The 13,589-nt window shown below is 36.6% G+C and overlaps 1 protein-coding gene across 1 annotated transcript; it reads right to left on the reverse strand.

Moving 5' to 3' along the window:
• Positions 1-12,555: 12,555 nt before the first annotated feature.
• LOC149156519 (putative inactive receptor kinase At1g27190) lies at positions 12,556-13,224 on the reverse strand. The gene has a single exon (XM_089444774.1). It carries the CDS (start codon positions 13,222-13,224, stop codon positions 12,556-12,558), a length of 669 nt encoding a protein of 222 aa, XP_089300900.1.
• Between the last annotated feature and the right edge of the window lie 365 nt (positions 13,225-13,589).

Consider the following 13,589-nt stretch of genomic DNA (forward strand, 5'->3'; position numbering starts at 1 on the left):
ACCATATGTAATGATTTTACCTTGGATGGGAATTTGGTATAGTCCAGGCATAAGGAGGTCAAAATGACATGAAAAGTGTTCAACTGTAGCTTAAAATAGGGCAAAAAATAGTATCAAAAGTGTATGAGTAGAGACAAAAACGGAGTCCAACAGGGAACTTGGCCTAAAAAAGCAGAAAGAACTCATATCACCACTAGGAAATTGGATCATCATTACTTTGTATAGGAACCTGGGTCATATTTCTGATCCTCTTACCATCACATAGATCTAGGCTCACATGTTTGCATTTCTGAGGCTTGGACTTAAGAATTTGGTCAAGATTACTAACCTGAGGAAGCTTAATACTTTGGCATAGTTGCAAGCTTGTAACAACTCATAATTTTGACCAATTATAAACCTATGATCACATAAATAGAACTTGTTATACTCCTCTACAATGTGACCTAATGACCATATCTTGAATGGCTTCCAAACTTGGACAAAGCCAAACGTTCATACTTCTTTTATAGGAGGAATAGGCCTTGAATATTTTCCTTCAATGGCTATAAAACATAAGCATACCATATATTTCAATGTGAACCATATAAGATCCAGAAATGAATTACAAAGATAATTCAAACCTTAATATACTTAATTTTAGGCAGCTTTCTTGAAACTAGCTCTGATAGCACATTGGAAATTTGGTTGTAAACAAGAATTTATAATCATGATAATTACTTATGAATGAATGTATGTATGTATATATATATATATATATATATATATATATATATATATATATATATATATATATATATAGATATATATATCCATTTATCATTTACTTCTTTTTTTGCCGAAGCAAGAGTTGTTCCTTCTATTTCAATAAAATAGGAAATAATTTACATAAAGCACAGCTGTGCACAAGGCACTGTGGACCAAAGAAAATCTAAACTCTAACTTCCAAAGGAATGAACCTCCAACCTTACAAACATAACCTCAAAACCCTCAGAAGATAGACAATGCTTGGGATGTATGGTCAGAAGAACATGCAAAAAACCATGATTCCTCTCGCGCATCTGAACCACCGGACTTACATCTTTAATCCCTACCATCCATTCTCCTCGCTCGATCCAACGATAGAGGAAGATATCGCAATGCAAAGACGCTCGTCGCTTAATGAACAAGACCCACCAACATGCATGATCACTCCTAACCATAGATCCGACCAGCAAAATCCGACGGCTGAGGATAATATCGCACAGGCCAAAAGCCTCGAACATTAGGGCGTGATGAGGGCGCTATTCAGTCCCACCCACATGCCACGTGTAGGTAAGTGAGTGGAATCGCTGCCAATTCGTGAAAACCACTTCCTGCTTGAGAGGCTTGCGATAAACCAAATATCACCAAGGGAGTGGTTTTGCCTCCCGAAAAAGAAAATCAGGGGTATTATGGACGCCGGGAAAGCCTGGATTCTGGCCCCTCATACCATCTCCTCTACGCCTATACATGAACCCATGGAAGGTGTTGTTCCTTCCCTCTGGTCGACTAACTAATAAACTGAGACATCCGAGCAGCCACTACCATGGGATTCTAAGTTTGTATTTACCAGTGCTGCTGAGGCCATCCGATCAAAGACCAGACTGTGAAAAAATAGCAAATCATGATGAAATCAAGTCATTTAGAACTGGCCTCCATGGATCTGTTTCGAAACACCTCCCTGTCTTCATCCATCTGGTCATAACAATGTGCCTTTAGTCTGCTCTGAGGCAACTCTTGCCAACCCATTGAAACCCTGCATTCAGTACAACAAACTCCCTGATTGGCCAGAATATCCACCAATTTATTGGACATTCTGTGCACATGGTTAAAACTTACTGTGTGAAGGCCTTGGAGATGACTCTGAATTCTTTGGAAAACCTGGATCAGCCTCCAGTGTTTTGAGACTTTTTCCAGTTCCATTCCACAACTAATTCTCTTGACCGAGTTAATGATTAACTCAGAATTAGCTTCTATGATCACATTTAGGCAGTTATCCTGCTTTAGAAAATCTAAGCATTGCTCCAAAGCCATTAATTCTGCCATGTTGTTAATTGCTCTCCCTAAATGGTAATGAAAGATGAAGAGAATACTTCCTTCTTCATCCCTTAAGACCCCTCCAAAGCCAGCAGTTCCTGGGTTTTCTTTTGAAGCCCCATCAATGTTGTATTTCAAAAAACCCTGAGGGGGAGGATGCCAGAAATCCTTCTCAGTATCCATTTTCACTACTTTGCTATCTAGGCCTTGAGGAATAAGCCCGTGCAATATACCCAACTGACTAGGAATTCTCATTTCAGCTTATGAGGGTGGATTCTTAGGGGGATTACACACTATGGTACCAACCGTCTCCTTAAGTTGTTTTGCAATCTGCTAAAAAAGGCGTTGGGAGGGACTTTTTTCATTCTTAAAGATTCTTTTGTTCCTTTCTTTCTAGACATTCCATATAATGAAGCCTAGCGTAGGAGCCCAAGAAGTCCCAGAAATTCATAATTTTAAAAGTTATGTCTCCAATTGGTTAGGGTATTGATAATGCTCACTTGGTCCCTATCGGTATGTTGGAAAATAGAAGCAAAAGTGTCCCACAACTAGGAGGTGAAACTACAATTATTGAGAAGGTGCTCCATTGTTTCCTCTCGGGCTTCACAGAGCTAGCATCTGGAAGGCCCCAGAACACCCCTCTTTCTTATGTTATCCCAAGTCAAAATTTTCTTATGATAAACTAGCCACGTAAAAATTTTGATCTTCATCCAACCTTGATGCCTCCATAGGTTTGTCCGAATCCTGTTCGGAACATGGGAATCTAGCTCAAGGAGTAAGCGTTTTGCCTCCTTAAGATTAAAGGAAACCTCATTATTGTTGCCACATCTAAGTTGGTCATGCCGTCCTGTCACTAATATCTTCCTTTGTTCCAACAATTTCATAAGCTTATTTGCTTTTTCTTTCAAGGGGTTGTCATCCCTATAATCAATGTTCCTCCAGGTTCTCCATTTTCCTGCACTGTTGGTTTGATCCCAAAAATCTTTTACCTTAGATAGCCCTTTGGTTTCTGTCTCATTCTTGAGATTCAAAAAGTCTTCTGTTAATAGTATAGGTTCTTGCTGCCATTTATCCTCCCAAAATAAAGCCAGATTTCCTTCTCTGATTTCCCAAAAGCTGTTTTTTTGTACTAATCCTCTGTTCTCCCAGGCCTTATTCCAGATGTGTGAGCCCTTTATACTTCCAGACATTCTTATGTGATCACTATTTTTCCAAGTGCTGGCATATTTTTCTTTCCAGATACTAGCCCACTGAGCCTTTGGATCTTTGACCCAACGCCACCATAATTTTGCCCCTAAAACCTTGCTAAGAATCTCCGGATCATCCAATCCAAGTCCCCCATGGTTTTTAGGTTTGTAGATTTTATCCCAGGCAACCAAGGCCCATTTCTTTATTTCCTCCTGCTTACCCCAAAGAAAGTCTCTTTGTATGGATCTAAATTGTTGCAAGACTCCTTTTGGTGCTGGGAGAGCTAATAGCATGAAGACTGGTATTTATTGAAGAACAACCTTTGTGAGAACCAACCTACCGGCCATATTTAAAGATCTAATAGTCCATTTCTTGATTTTATCATACATCTTATTAATCACTGGCTCCCAAATGCTCTTGTGCAAGGTTTGGCAGTTAGAGGAACTCCCAAATATTTTGACGGGAGGATATCCCTTTGAAAGCCCATAATTCTGGAGATATTCCTCTAAATAGCAATATTAGTATTAAATAAAAAAATCTTAGATTTTGAGAGATTAACTTCCATACCTGAAGCCATGGCAAAGTCACTCAGGATTTGTTTATACACAAGAGCTTCTTTGACTGTGGGGATTCCTTGCAGCATGGTATCATCAACAAATTGTTGATGAGTCAAGGCCTGTCCATTGTCAGAAAGTTGGAGACCTTTAATCTTACCAACTTCTTTTGCATGCATGATAGACTGACCTAGTCCTTCCATCATGAGGATGAAGAGAAAGGGAGAGAGTGGGTCTCCTTTCCTTAGTCCTCTTGAAGGAATAAAAGTCTTCGAGGGAGAACCATTAACCAAAATTGAAAAGCTGGAAGAAGTAACTAGGGCCATGACCCATCTAACCTAATTTTGATCAAACCCAAAAGCAATAAGAACTTTCCTGATATAGGTCCAATTCAGCTTATCATAAGCTTTGGCTATGTCCAATTGCATGATCATTCCAGCCTTCCTATTGCTAATCAGAGAGTGCACCACCTCATGCACTTGAATGATGTTATTGAGAATTTGTCTACCTTCCGCATATCCAGATTGTTCCACAGAAAATAGTGTAGGAAGAAGAGGTTTGAGTCTATTGGCCACAACCTTGGATATTATCGTGTAAACCACATTGCACAAAGCTATGGGTCTAAACCTATCAGGAGTTTGGGCCAAGTCCTGTTTAGGGATTAGGGAGATAAAGGAGGTATTAAACACCTTCAAAATAGTTCTATTCATCCTGGAATATTCTACTACATTCAGAATATCCTGTTTGACTATATTCCAGCAAGATTTAAAGAAATCTACATTGAAACCATCAGGGCCTGGTGCCTTACCATTCTACATTTCTTTGAGGACCTCACTAACCTCATCTTTAGTTACTAGCCTATTAAGGTTGAAATTGTCCTCTCTAGACACTACCCTAGGTATATGTCTTGTTAAGTCCCTGATGGAATGTTCTCTATCTGAAATGGTTTCCTTTGCTATTCCTCGAAAGTGCTGAACAAGCACAGATTCTATTTCGTCATGAGAATTGATAAGATTACCTCCCTCATCCTTGATCAAAGAAATCCTGTTATGAGCTCTACTCGCCATAGTGGATCTATGGAAAAATTTAGTGTTTCGCTTTCCTTATTTTAGCCATTGAACTCTAGATTTTTGTTTCTAAAATATTTCCTCCTGTTTACATAAATTCTCCCAATCTTGATGATATTCGGTAACTTGATCACTTCTGACTTTATCAAAGCCATCCATGATAAGGGCTTGGTTGAGTTCCTACATTTTACGTTCAACAACTTTTTTTGCTTCAAATATATTGCCATATTCATTCTTGTTCCAGTCTTTGAGCCTGAGCTTGATGTGTTTTAGTATTTTTTTGAAGAAGGAAAATTCTTGAGCCCTGAATATTCAAATCTTCTAACCACCATTTGGCAATGTTTTTGATGAAATCTAGGTGGGAGAGCCAGATATTTTCAAATCTAAAAGCTCTATTCTTGGGGGTACCAATGCTTGAACCTCCAGTTGAACTGGCCAGTGATCTGAACCTCCGAAGGGGAAAAAATTTGCTATCATTTCCTTGTCAATGAGCATAAGGTCCATTGAGATTATGAATCTGTCTAATTTTGAGGCAACCTGAGATTCTCCTCCTATTTTATTGTTCCAAGTAAATAGACCATTACTCGTTACAATGTCCACTAGCTCCAAATTATCTATAAAGGTTTGAAATGCTAAAGAGTCCTTGCTTAGAATTCTGGTTCCCCCTTTTTTCTCCGAAAGTGATTTGATCATGTTGAAATCACCCCCCAAGATCCATGGTATTCCTGCATGTCTATCTCTGAGATCCTCCAGAGAATCTAGAAACCTGAGTTTATCCTCCATTCTTTGGGGGCCATATACATTCGTGACCAGGTAGGTTTCCTTATCTCCTACAGGTTGAATGACCACTGATAAATAATCCCCAGATGCCTCAACATCTATTATGCCAATGTTTTGGGGGTTCCAAAGAGTGAGTATGCCTCCTACTGTATTCTCTGCTTTGACTTTCAGAAACTCAAATCGATTGAGCCATTTTCTATGAATTTCTTTTATTTTTTGAATATAAAATTTAGTTTCCTGGATGAAGATCACATCGGAGCTGCTTGTTTCATTCTATTACTAAGTAATCTTTGTTTTCTTTTGCTACCTAGACCCCTGATAGTCCAAGAACTGAACTTCATTATTAAAGATTTGTAAAGGAGTAGCTAGTTAGGTCTTTCATCTTACCTGAATCTATCATTAGCTTTCAACATTCCATCAATAGTTTGTTTTGCTTTTTCCTACCTCTTTTCTTTCCTGGGTTTCTGGGTGCTAATCCTGGTGTGGTTTTCATAGTTTTCACCCCTTCGCTGCCGTGCCTTTCATTGTTTCTTTGAGCATGGGCACCTACTTACCTCCAAAGGGGTAGACTTTGTACTCTATTTTACTGAGAGGGCAGTCTCTGAATAGGTGCCCATGCTCATGGCATTTGCGACATCTGAATGCAATATGTTCATAATCTACTATTTGCACCCATTCTTCATCAAACACTTCCAAGATTACCTCATCCGGTAGAGCTCCAGAGAGATCCATCTCCACACATATTCTTGCAAAGGAAGTGTATTTTCCCCTTCTAGTGGCCTCAGAATATTTGACAAAACGTCCTAACTTATTTCTTATGGTTGATAAGTAGTCCGTTTGCCAGTAATAAAGAGGTAGAGAATAGAGTCTTACCCAAATCGGGACCGAAGTAAAAGTATCATGCTCCAGGACAAAATTCATAATCCATGGTTGCATATAGAGGCTTGCTGCTACATAAAAGTAGGGCCCTCCTTCAAACACTCTGTCCTTATCTTCAATATTTGCAAAGACTACAGTGAAGAATCCCTTTGACCCAAGATGTAGGTCTATACTTCCTTTTGGTTTCTAGTCGTACTTAATTTGTAAAGCTTTTTCAGTGGGCCATAAACCCATGAATTTACAAATGATTGCATATGTCTGCATGTGGTCCCTATGTGCCTGGAGAGCAGGATCATTTAAAACTACTCTGGGTGTGATCGCAGCTCTAGGTTTACATGGTCCCTTTTGTGCTTTGCCTTTTGTTCCTTGTTCCTTGTCTTCTTCCTCATTTTCCTTAGTTCTATTATTCTCCCTTGATTTGGTACCATCTTGCTCCTCTTCACTATTCATTTTCCTTCCTTCTGAAGAACCTCTATAATTTTCTATTGGTTTTTTACCCCTGCTGGCCACAGCCTGCTTGTAGGAGGGAGTGGAGCTCCCTCCTTTGCGTCCTTCCATGGAGAACAACCTCTGCAAAAGCCTGTAACCCTAGATATTCACCCACTGACCTCCTCCGTTCAGAAAATAATCAATCCCATTTACCATTTACTTCATTCATAAGGTTAGCAAAAAATTATACAAGTAAAATTCTAAAAAGGATAAGAGACACTAGAAATTAAGTTAGAGGCCAGGGCAAAACCCAGAAGGGGAAAACCCAACAATCCTCTCCTTATAGAATATTTATCAAATTGACAAATCCAAGTCATATACAAGCCGACTAGTAGGAATTCCAAGTGCCAAGTCACCTTCTTACATATGTTATTAGGGGCACATATGACCATTTTCCATTCAATATTAGAAATTCCCAATCCTTTGGCACATTTTTTATTTTTAGGGTTTCCTATTTTTAGTAAGAATATTTTTAACACATGTGCCAACTAGGATAACATGTGCCACTATCTAGAGATTGGTTGGAGGATAAAATGGATAACTCCACTCCATTAATTCAAACTAGCTCAATCATAGGCCTTCCTAGAATGAGTACACACCAGTAGTTAATCACCATTTCTCTCTTGCCTCTATGTGTTAGTGAAATTTAGTCTTATTTTGGAGTCTAATTGAGTTTAACTAGTTAGTATTCTGCACGTAAGAGTTATCGACTTGTTATAACTAATTTCTAACTCCACTTACTTCCATTTCACTCCATTTTTTGATATTTTTCTAATTTTAGCTCTCCTAGTAAAATTTTGACTTATTTTCCAATTAGAAAAAGTGCTTTGAGTTATACTAAGTGCATGTACCTGGAACCCCTACATAATTTGAATCATATGGAATTTTGGATAGTTTATATATTGTATTCATGTTCAGTAATAAATATCATTAGATTTTATGAGTAATTCAAATTGTCTCCTTGGTTCATTAATAAACTTCTCAACAACTTTATTCTCCTTTCTTGATTTACAAGTAGCTAGTCTAGTATATTTTTACACTTAGATCTTGTGATTGTGCTTAAAATTCAATAGTTTGTTGGACAAGGGACCAATCTCTATGAACATATCTGACTACTAAATTATACCAAGGTGTACATACTCTACCCCCTTTGGATTTGAACCTGTCACGTGTTACACGAAAGCACATGTTCTAAACCTTTAGGCCCTTTTTTAATGTTAATAACATTAATATTCTTGTTATTATTATTAATATTATTAATAAAACTAACATTAATATTAATAGTAAATTATATTAATTTATTAATAATAAGGGTAATATTAATGTAAATAATAGTTTTTAATAATACCATCAACATTAATATTAACAACAAAATAGAAAGTTGAAATCGTTGAGTTCATGAAATATTTGAGTACCTCATGTACCAAGGACACCAAGTTAGAGTGGACATGAGAGCTATACTCAGACACTAAGGGATTCATCACTTAGGCACTATCATTCTAGGAGGAAGAAAAACAAGGCATTTGCAAGAGATCATATATGGTTGAAAAACAAAATAGGAGGAAGAAAAGAAAGGAATCTACAAGATAATGGATATGGTTGAACAACAAAACAAGTTCCTTATTACCCTTATTTCTTGGGTTGTCAAAAAGCATAGAGAGAAATAATGATGTAGGTGCCACAAACCTCCAATGACCCTTTCATTGATCCTTTTTATGAGGTAGAGCACTGTGATGAGAACTTACCTCCCTGCTATATTTTCCAAAGTTTTATATCTACACTTTCTTTAGTTTCTTCAGGCATGCTTGTTATGATAGAAATATTTGTCTAGTTTCCATTCCCAGTAGATCCAATTTTGTTATATTATCTACCTTGGTAATAGCTTCTCTTTATAGGTATTTAGATGGATATATGAATAATATTTTGCTTGTATTTCATAAATGGTTATGTTTCTAATCACAAAAACTATAAGGAAATAGGTAGTATTTTAGGACAAAATGCTTATATGTAATGATGTCTCTCTTTTTGATAATCTAATACAACATAAATCTTACACAAAAACACACAAAAGAATAATAATAATAATAATAATAATAATAATAATAATAATAATAATAATAATATTGTTAGTAACATCATTAATAACATTAAAAATATTATATTAATAAATTAAATTTATTAATAATAATATTAATGTTAATAATAACAAAAAAGTAATAAAGTAATAATATTTATTATATGTGATCATTGATCTTATTATAGTATCGTACAATAATAATGTTATTAATAACATTAATATTAAAAATCTAATGGAATAACTTAATATTGCAATGTGATGAAGAAACAAGACGTCACAACGGGACAAACATTACCATATATCACATTATGATCAACATATCCACACATCACATTTGAATATACCCCTTCGATAACCTCACATTGCATTGTAATCCAAGGTAACCCCGCATCATAATTGAACAAACATATCTAAATGTTACAATGTGATGAACATGACCTAACATCACAAACATGTGTGTCATACAAAACCTTATCACAATGTCACATAAAAATTCCCAACATCATAACATGATGAACATATAGCAATGTTGCAATGTTACCAACCCAATCCAACATTGCAATATGTCAAACATAACCCATTGTTGCAATGTGACAAAAATAATATGACATCATAATGTGCTCATCATAACCATTTTCAAGCAACATGGTCAACCATATACAACATTCTCAAATATGGTCAACCACAATCAACCATAGTTCACCATAGTTTTCATCAATCATGGATAGTAATGGAACAACATGGCCAACCATGGTCAAACATTGTCATGCATGGTTAACCATAGTCAAGCATAATTAACCTTGAACAACATGGTCAACTATGATTAAGATGTCAATCATGGAATTCATTGACCATGGTCGAACATGGTCAAAAGAGGACATGCCTAATGTGCATAGTCAACATGATCAAACATGGACAACATGGTCAAACATGATCAATCAAATTCAATGATTCTCAACCATATTGAACATCGCTAAACTTAACTCAATTAATTGGGATAAAGATGGCTATCGAACAAGGCCAATCATGTTCAATATTATCAACTATGGGAAAATATGGTCGATATATTTCCCATGGTTCACCATGTTAATGTGAATATTATGTAAAAAAATGTTATCAATAATAAAAATATTATTAATAATATTAATGTTAACCATGATTTAATGTTATTAATAATATTAGTGCTAACGATGTAAATAATAATGTTAGAATTAAGAATTTTTTATGTGATTCATAATATGAATGTGTTTAAAATTATTATTATTATTGTTAACTTCCATTTATTCATGTTTTCAATGTTTAATGTTAATACTAATATTCATTATTTTTATTAACATTAATGTTAATATGAACATGCTATTATTGATTTTATTAAATTTATTAACCTTAATAGTGTTATTATAAATGTTGTTAATATTGTTATTAATATTAATAAATAATCTTGTTAGGCCGTAAGGCGTCTCCATTTGAAATGAATTACCCTAGCCGTCGCGGTGTCCTATTATTCACCGTAGATTTGTGGTGTTAGACGATCAAACAAAACTTGATCGTTGATCAAAAATTAAAACGGTTCATGAAACTGAAACGGTTCATGAGTTTTCGCCCTCAGATGTGCCTCGTGGCTCGTAGTGGATGAGATTGTCGTCTCAAGTGATTCGAAGGTGATTATTGATTGGGCGATGGGGAAGTTCTCCCTGAGTGCGCTGTTTGGTGATTCTCAGATCCCCTGCATGAAGGATTGTTTCCACTTTGTTTCTTTCAACTATGTATATCGGGAACAGAATACCCCATATAATTGGCTCTCTAATCGTGGAGTTTCTGCTCTGCCTGGGCTGATACATTTTGAGTGCCTGGAGAAGGGTGCTATAATAGGTTCAGGGGCTTTCCCCTTTGCATGATGTTCCCTTGATCAATTTTCCTGGGAGGCGTTGCTGGACCTTATCTCCGATCCCTGTGATTCGTCCGCAGGCTTATTTCGAGCTGTTTGGAGATCTCCCCACTCTCGCAGAGGGATTGCTCTGTTTTTTTCGCTACAGGTGTTTCTGTGATTTATTTTTTATCCCTATCAGACATCGAGGCAGTTCTGTGGATTTCTGGAAAATGTAACAGCATATATTTTTAATATAACGCTTGTTGTTTTTTATCTCCGAAAAGAAATGTACTCCTCTCCATTTTTTTTTAAATAAAAGCTATTAACCGTTGCTGCCATCCTACGATTCAATCCGCTATTTGTCATTGTGATATTTTTTTTTCTAAATAAAAAGTATTAACTGTTGCTATCATCCTACAGGCTACGATTCAATCCACTGTTTGCAATTGTGATCTAGCAGTTGAGATTGCAGAGCAGCTTTCAAGGTTCAAAGAATTCCGTAATCAATTAATTGGTGTTTCTTGTTTTGAAGTTAGAAGGCTGGGCAGCAGGGATGGAACTTGGAGGGTAAATGTTTTGTTACATTAAGTATAATTCAAAAAAATACAAAATTGTGGAGATCCTCTTTTGAAAATGTATAAAAACCATCCAATTTGATAAGCGAATTTATTTTAAAATTGTAATCTTAAGAAATAACTTTCATCTTCCAGTACCGTAGTTGTGTAAGCCTGAACATATTATTATATGGTTCTTGGTATTATTTCCTTACCCAATATCTCAAAAATAACGGAATTATATTTTAACGGAATGGTTGTTGTAATTGCTACACAATCCAGATCTCTAAATCGACGTGCACAGTTGCAGATTTGTTAAGCGGTCGTGTACGGTTTTACCTTATTATGAAACTTACAAATTCATTTTGAGGGGATCTACATAAAGTAATTAATTAATTCAAGGTGCACATTTCAGTTGTTTCTTTTTTTATCATGAATTTGTTTTTCCCAAGGTAAGGAGCGCATTTTGAATTTTCTAGAAATTCAACATTTATCACAATATAATATAATATAATATAATAATTGTAAATAAAATTATATATATATATAATTAAAAAATAATTAAATAAAATTTATATATTCTTTTATTGATGATTACGTCGTAAGGCGTCTCCATTTGAAATGAATTACCCTAGCCGTCGCGGTGTCCTATTATTCACCGTAGATTTGTGGTGTTTAGACGATCAAACAAAACTTGATCGTTGATCAAAAATTAAAACGGTTCATGAAACTGAAACGGTTCATGAATTTTCGCCCTCGCCGTTCACCCTAAGAGCTGGTCTTTCTGAGTCTGATTTCCTGAAATTGCCTATTTCCTTTTGCACCACCAACGCCGAACAGAGCAGCAATGATAAGAAGAATGATGTCGAAAATTTTTGCATCAACATCGATCTTGAATGCATGGTTTGTCTTGATCAATTCAAGGATGGTGATAAATGCCTTGTGTTACCAAAATGTAGCCATTGTTTCCATGTTCCCTGTGCAGATGTTTGGCTCTCCCAGCGCTCCATATGCCCCATTTGCAGAGGCAGTGTTGAAATTATTAATGTTGATCAACACCCATGTGGGCCAATGCGTTCATTTCGCACTTGAAATCTTTTTCAGTCTGTGCTGAACATGGCCGGAGTCTTTTTACTGCCAGCAAAGATTGATCTGGCAGTTTGCCTTTGTAGATTATACCTTTCCTTCCCTGCAAAACGATATTGTCTTCGTTGAAGTTGCCAGTGACCGCCACAAGATCAGCCAATCTCATCTTCCTGATGGGCATCTCGAACGAGCAAACTTTAACAGATCTCCGAGCTCGGACATATTTCTGCCAATCGTTGGGCTCATTGGTACTTGGCAGTGGGATTTTGACAGATCTTCTGCTTTTTGCTTCAGAAATCATCCAATGAAGACCAAGTAAAATCCAGACAATTAACACTATGACAAATAGAAGAAAAGCCACAACAACCATGGGATTGTTCGGTGTTGTGCACGTCTTTGAAAGGGGAGGCCCACATAGCCCAGGGTTACCCTGAAAATTGGAGGCAGAAAAGTTGTGAGTGAATGAAGGTATATTTCCAGTAAGCTTGTTGTTTGCTACATTGAAGTCCTTGAGATGGTCGATCTGTGTCAATTGCCAGGGAATTTCCCCTGTAAGTTGATTTCCATTCAGGCGGAGGATATTGAGGTATGTGCAATTATGAACCTCAGCAGGAATAGGTTCCATAAACTTGTTCTGGGAGAGATCAATGGTTACCAGAAAAGGAAGCCATTAGCAGAGCTCCTTGGGAATGGTACCCGTAAGACTGTTTTGAGAGAGATCCAAGCTCATCATACTCTTGCAGTTCTGTACTCCAGATGGAAACTCACCTTAAAGCCCCAACTCTTGAAGCGAAATTGACTTCACTTTGTTATCATCATCATGCCAACAAGTAATTCCCAGAAAATTGCAAATAAACCCATTGTTAGTGTTCTGGAAGTTCCAGGTGCGGAGGTTCCCTTGAGGGTCCTTCAATTCCTTGTAAGTAGTCTGAAGACACTGTACATCGTTTCCTGGAGAAATGGTCTCGGACGAACTGAGGCATATGAGTT

Source organism: Pinus tabuliformis, chromosome 9, assembly GCF_031772625.1.
Source record: "Pinus tabuliformis cultivar Carrire ecotype Pingquan chromosome 9, CPIR1, whole genome shotgun sequence".
Taxonomy (NCBI): domain Eukaryota; kingdom Viridiplantae; phylum Streptophyta; class Pinopsida; order Pinales; family Pinaceae; genus Pinus; species Pinus tabuliformis.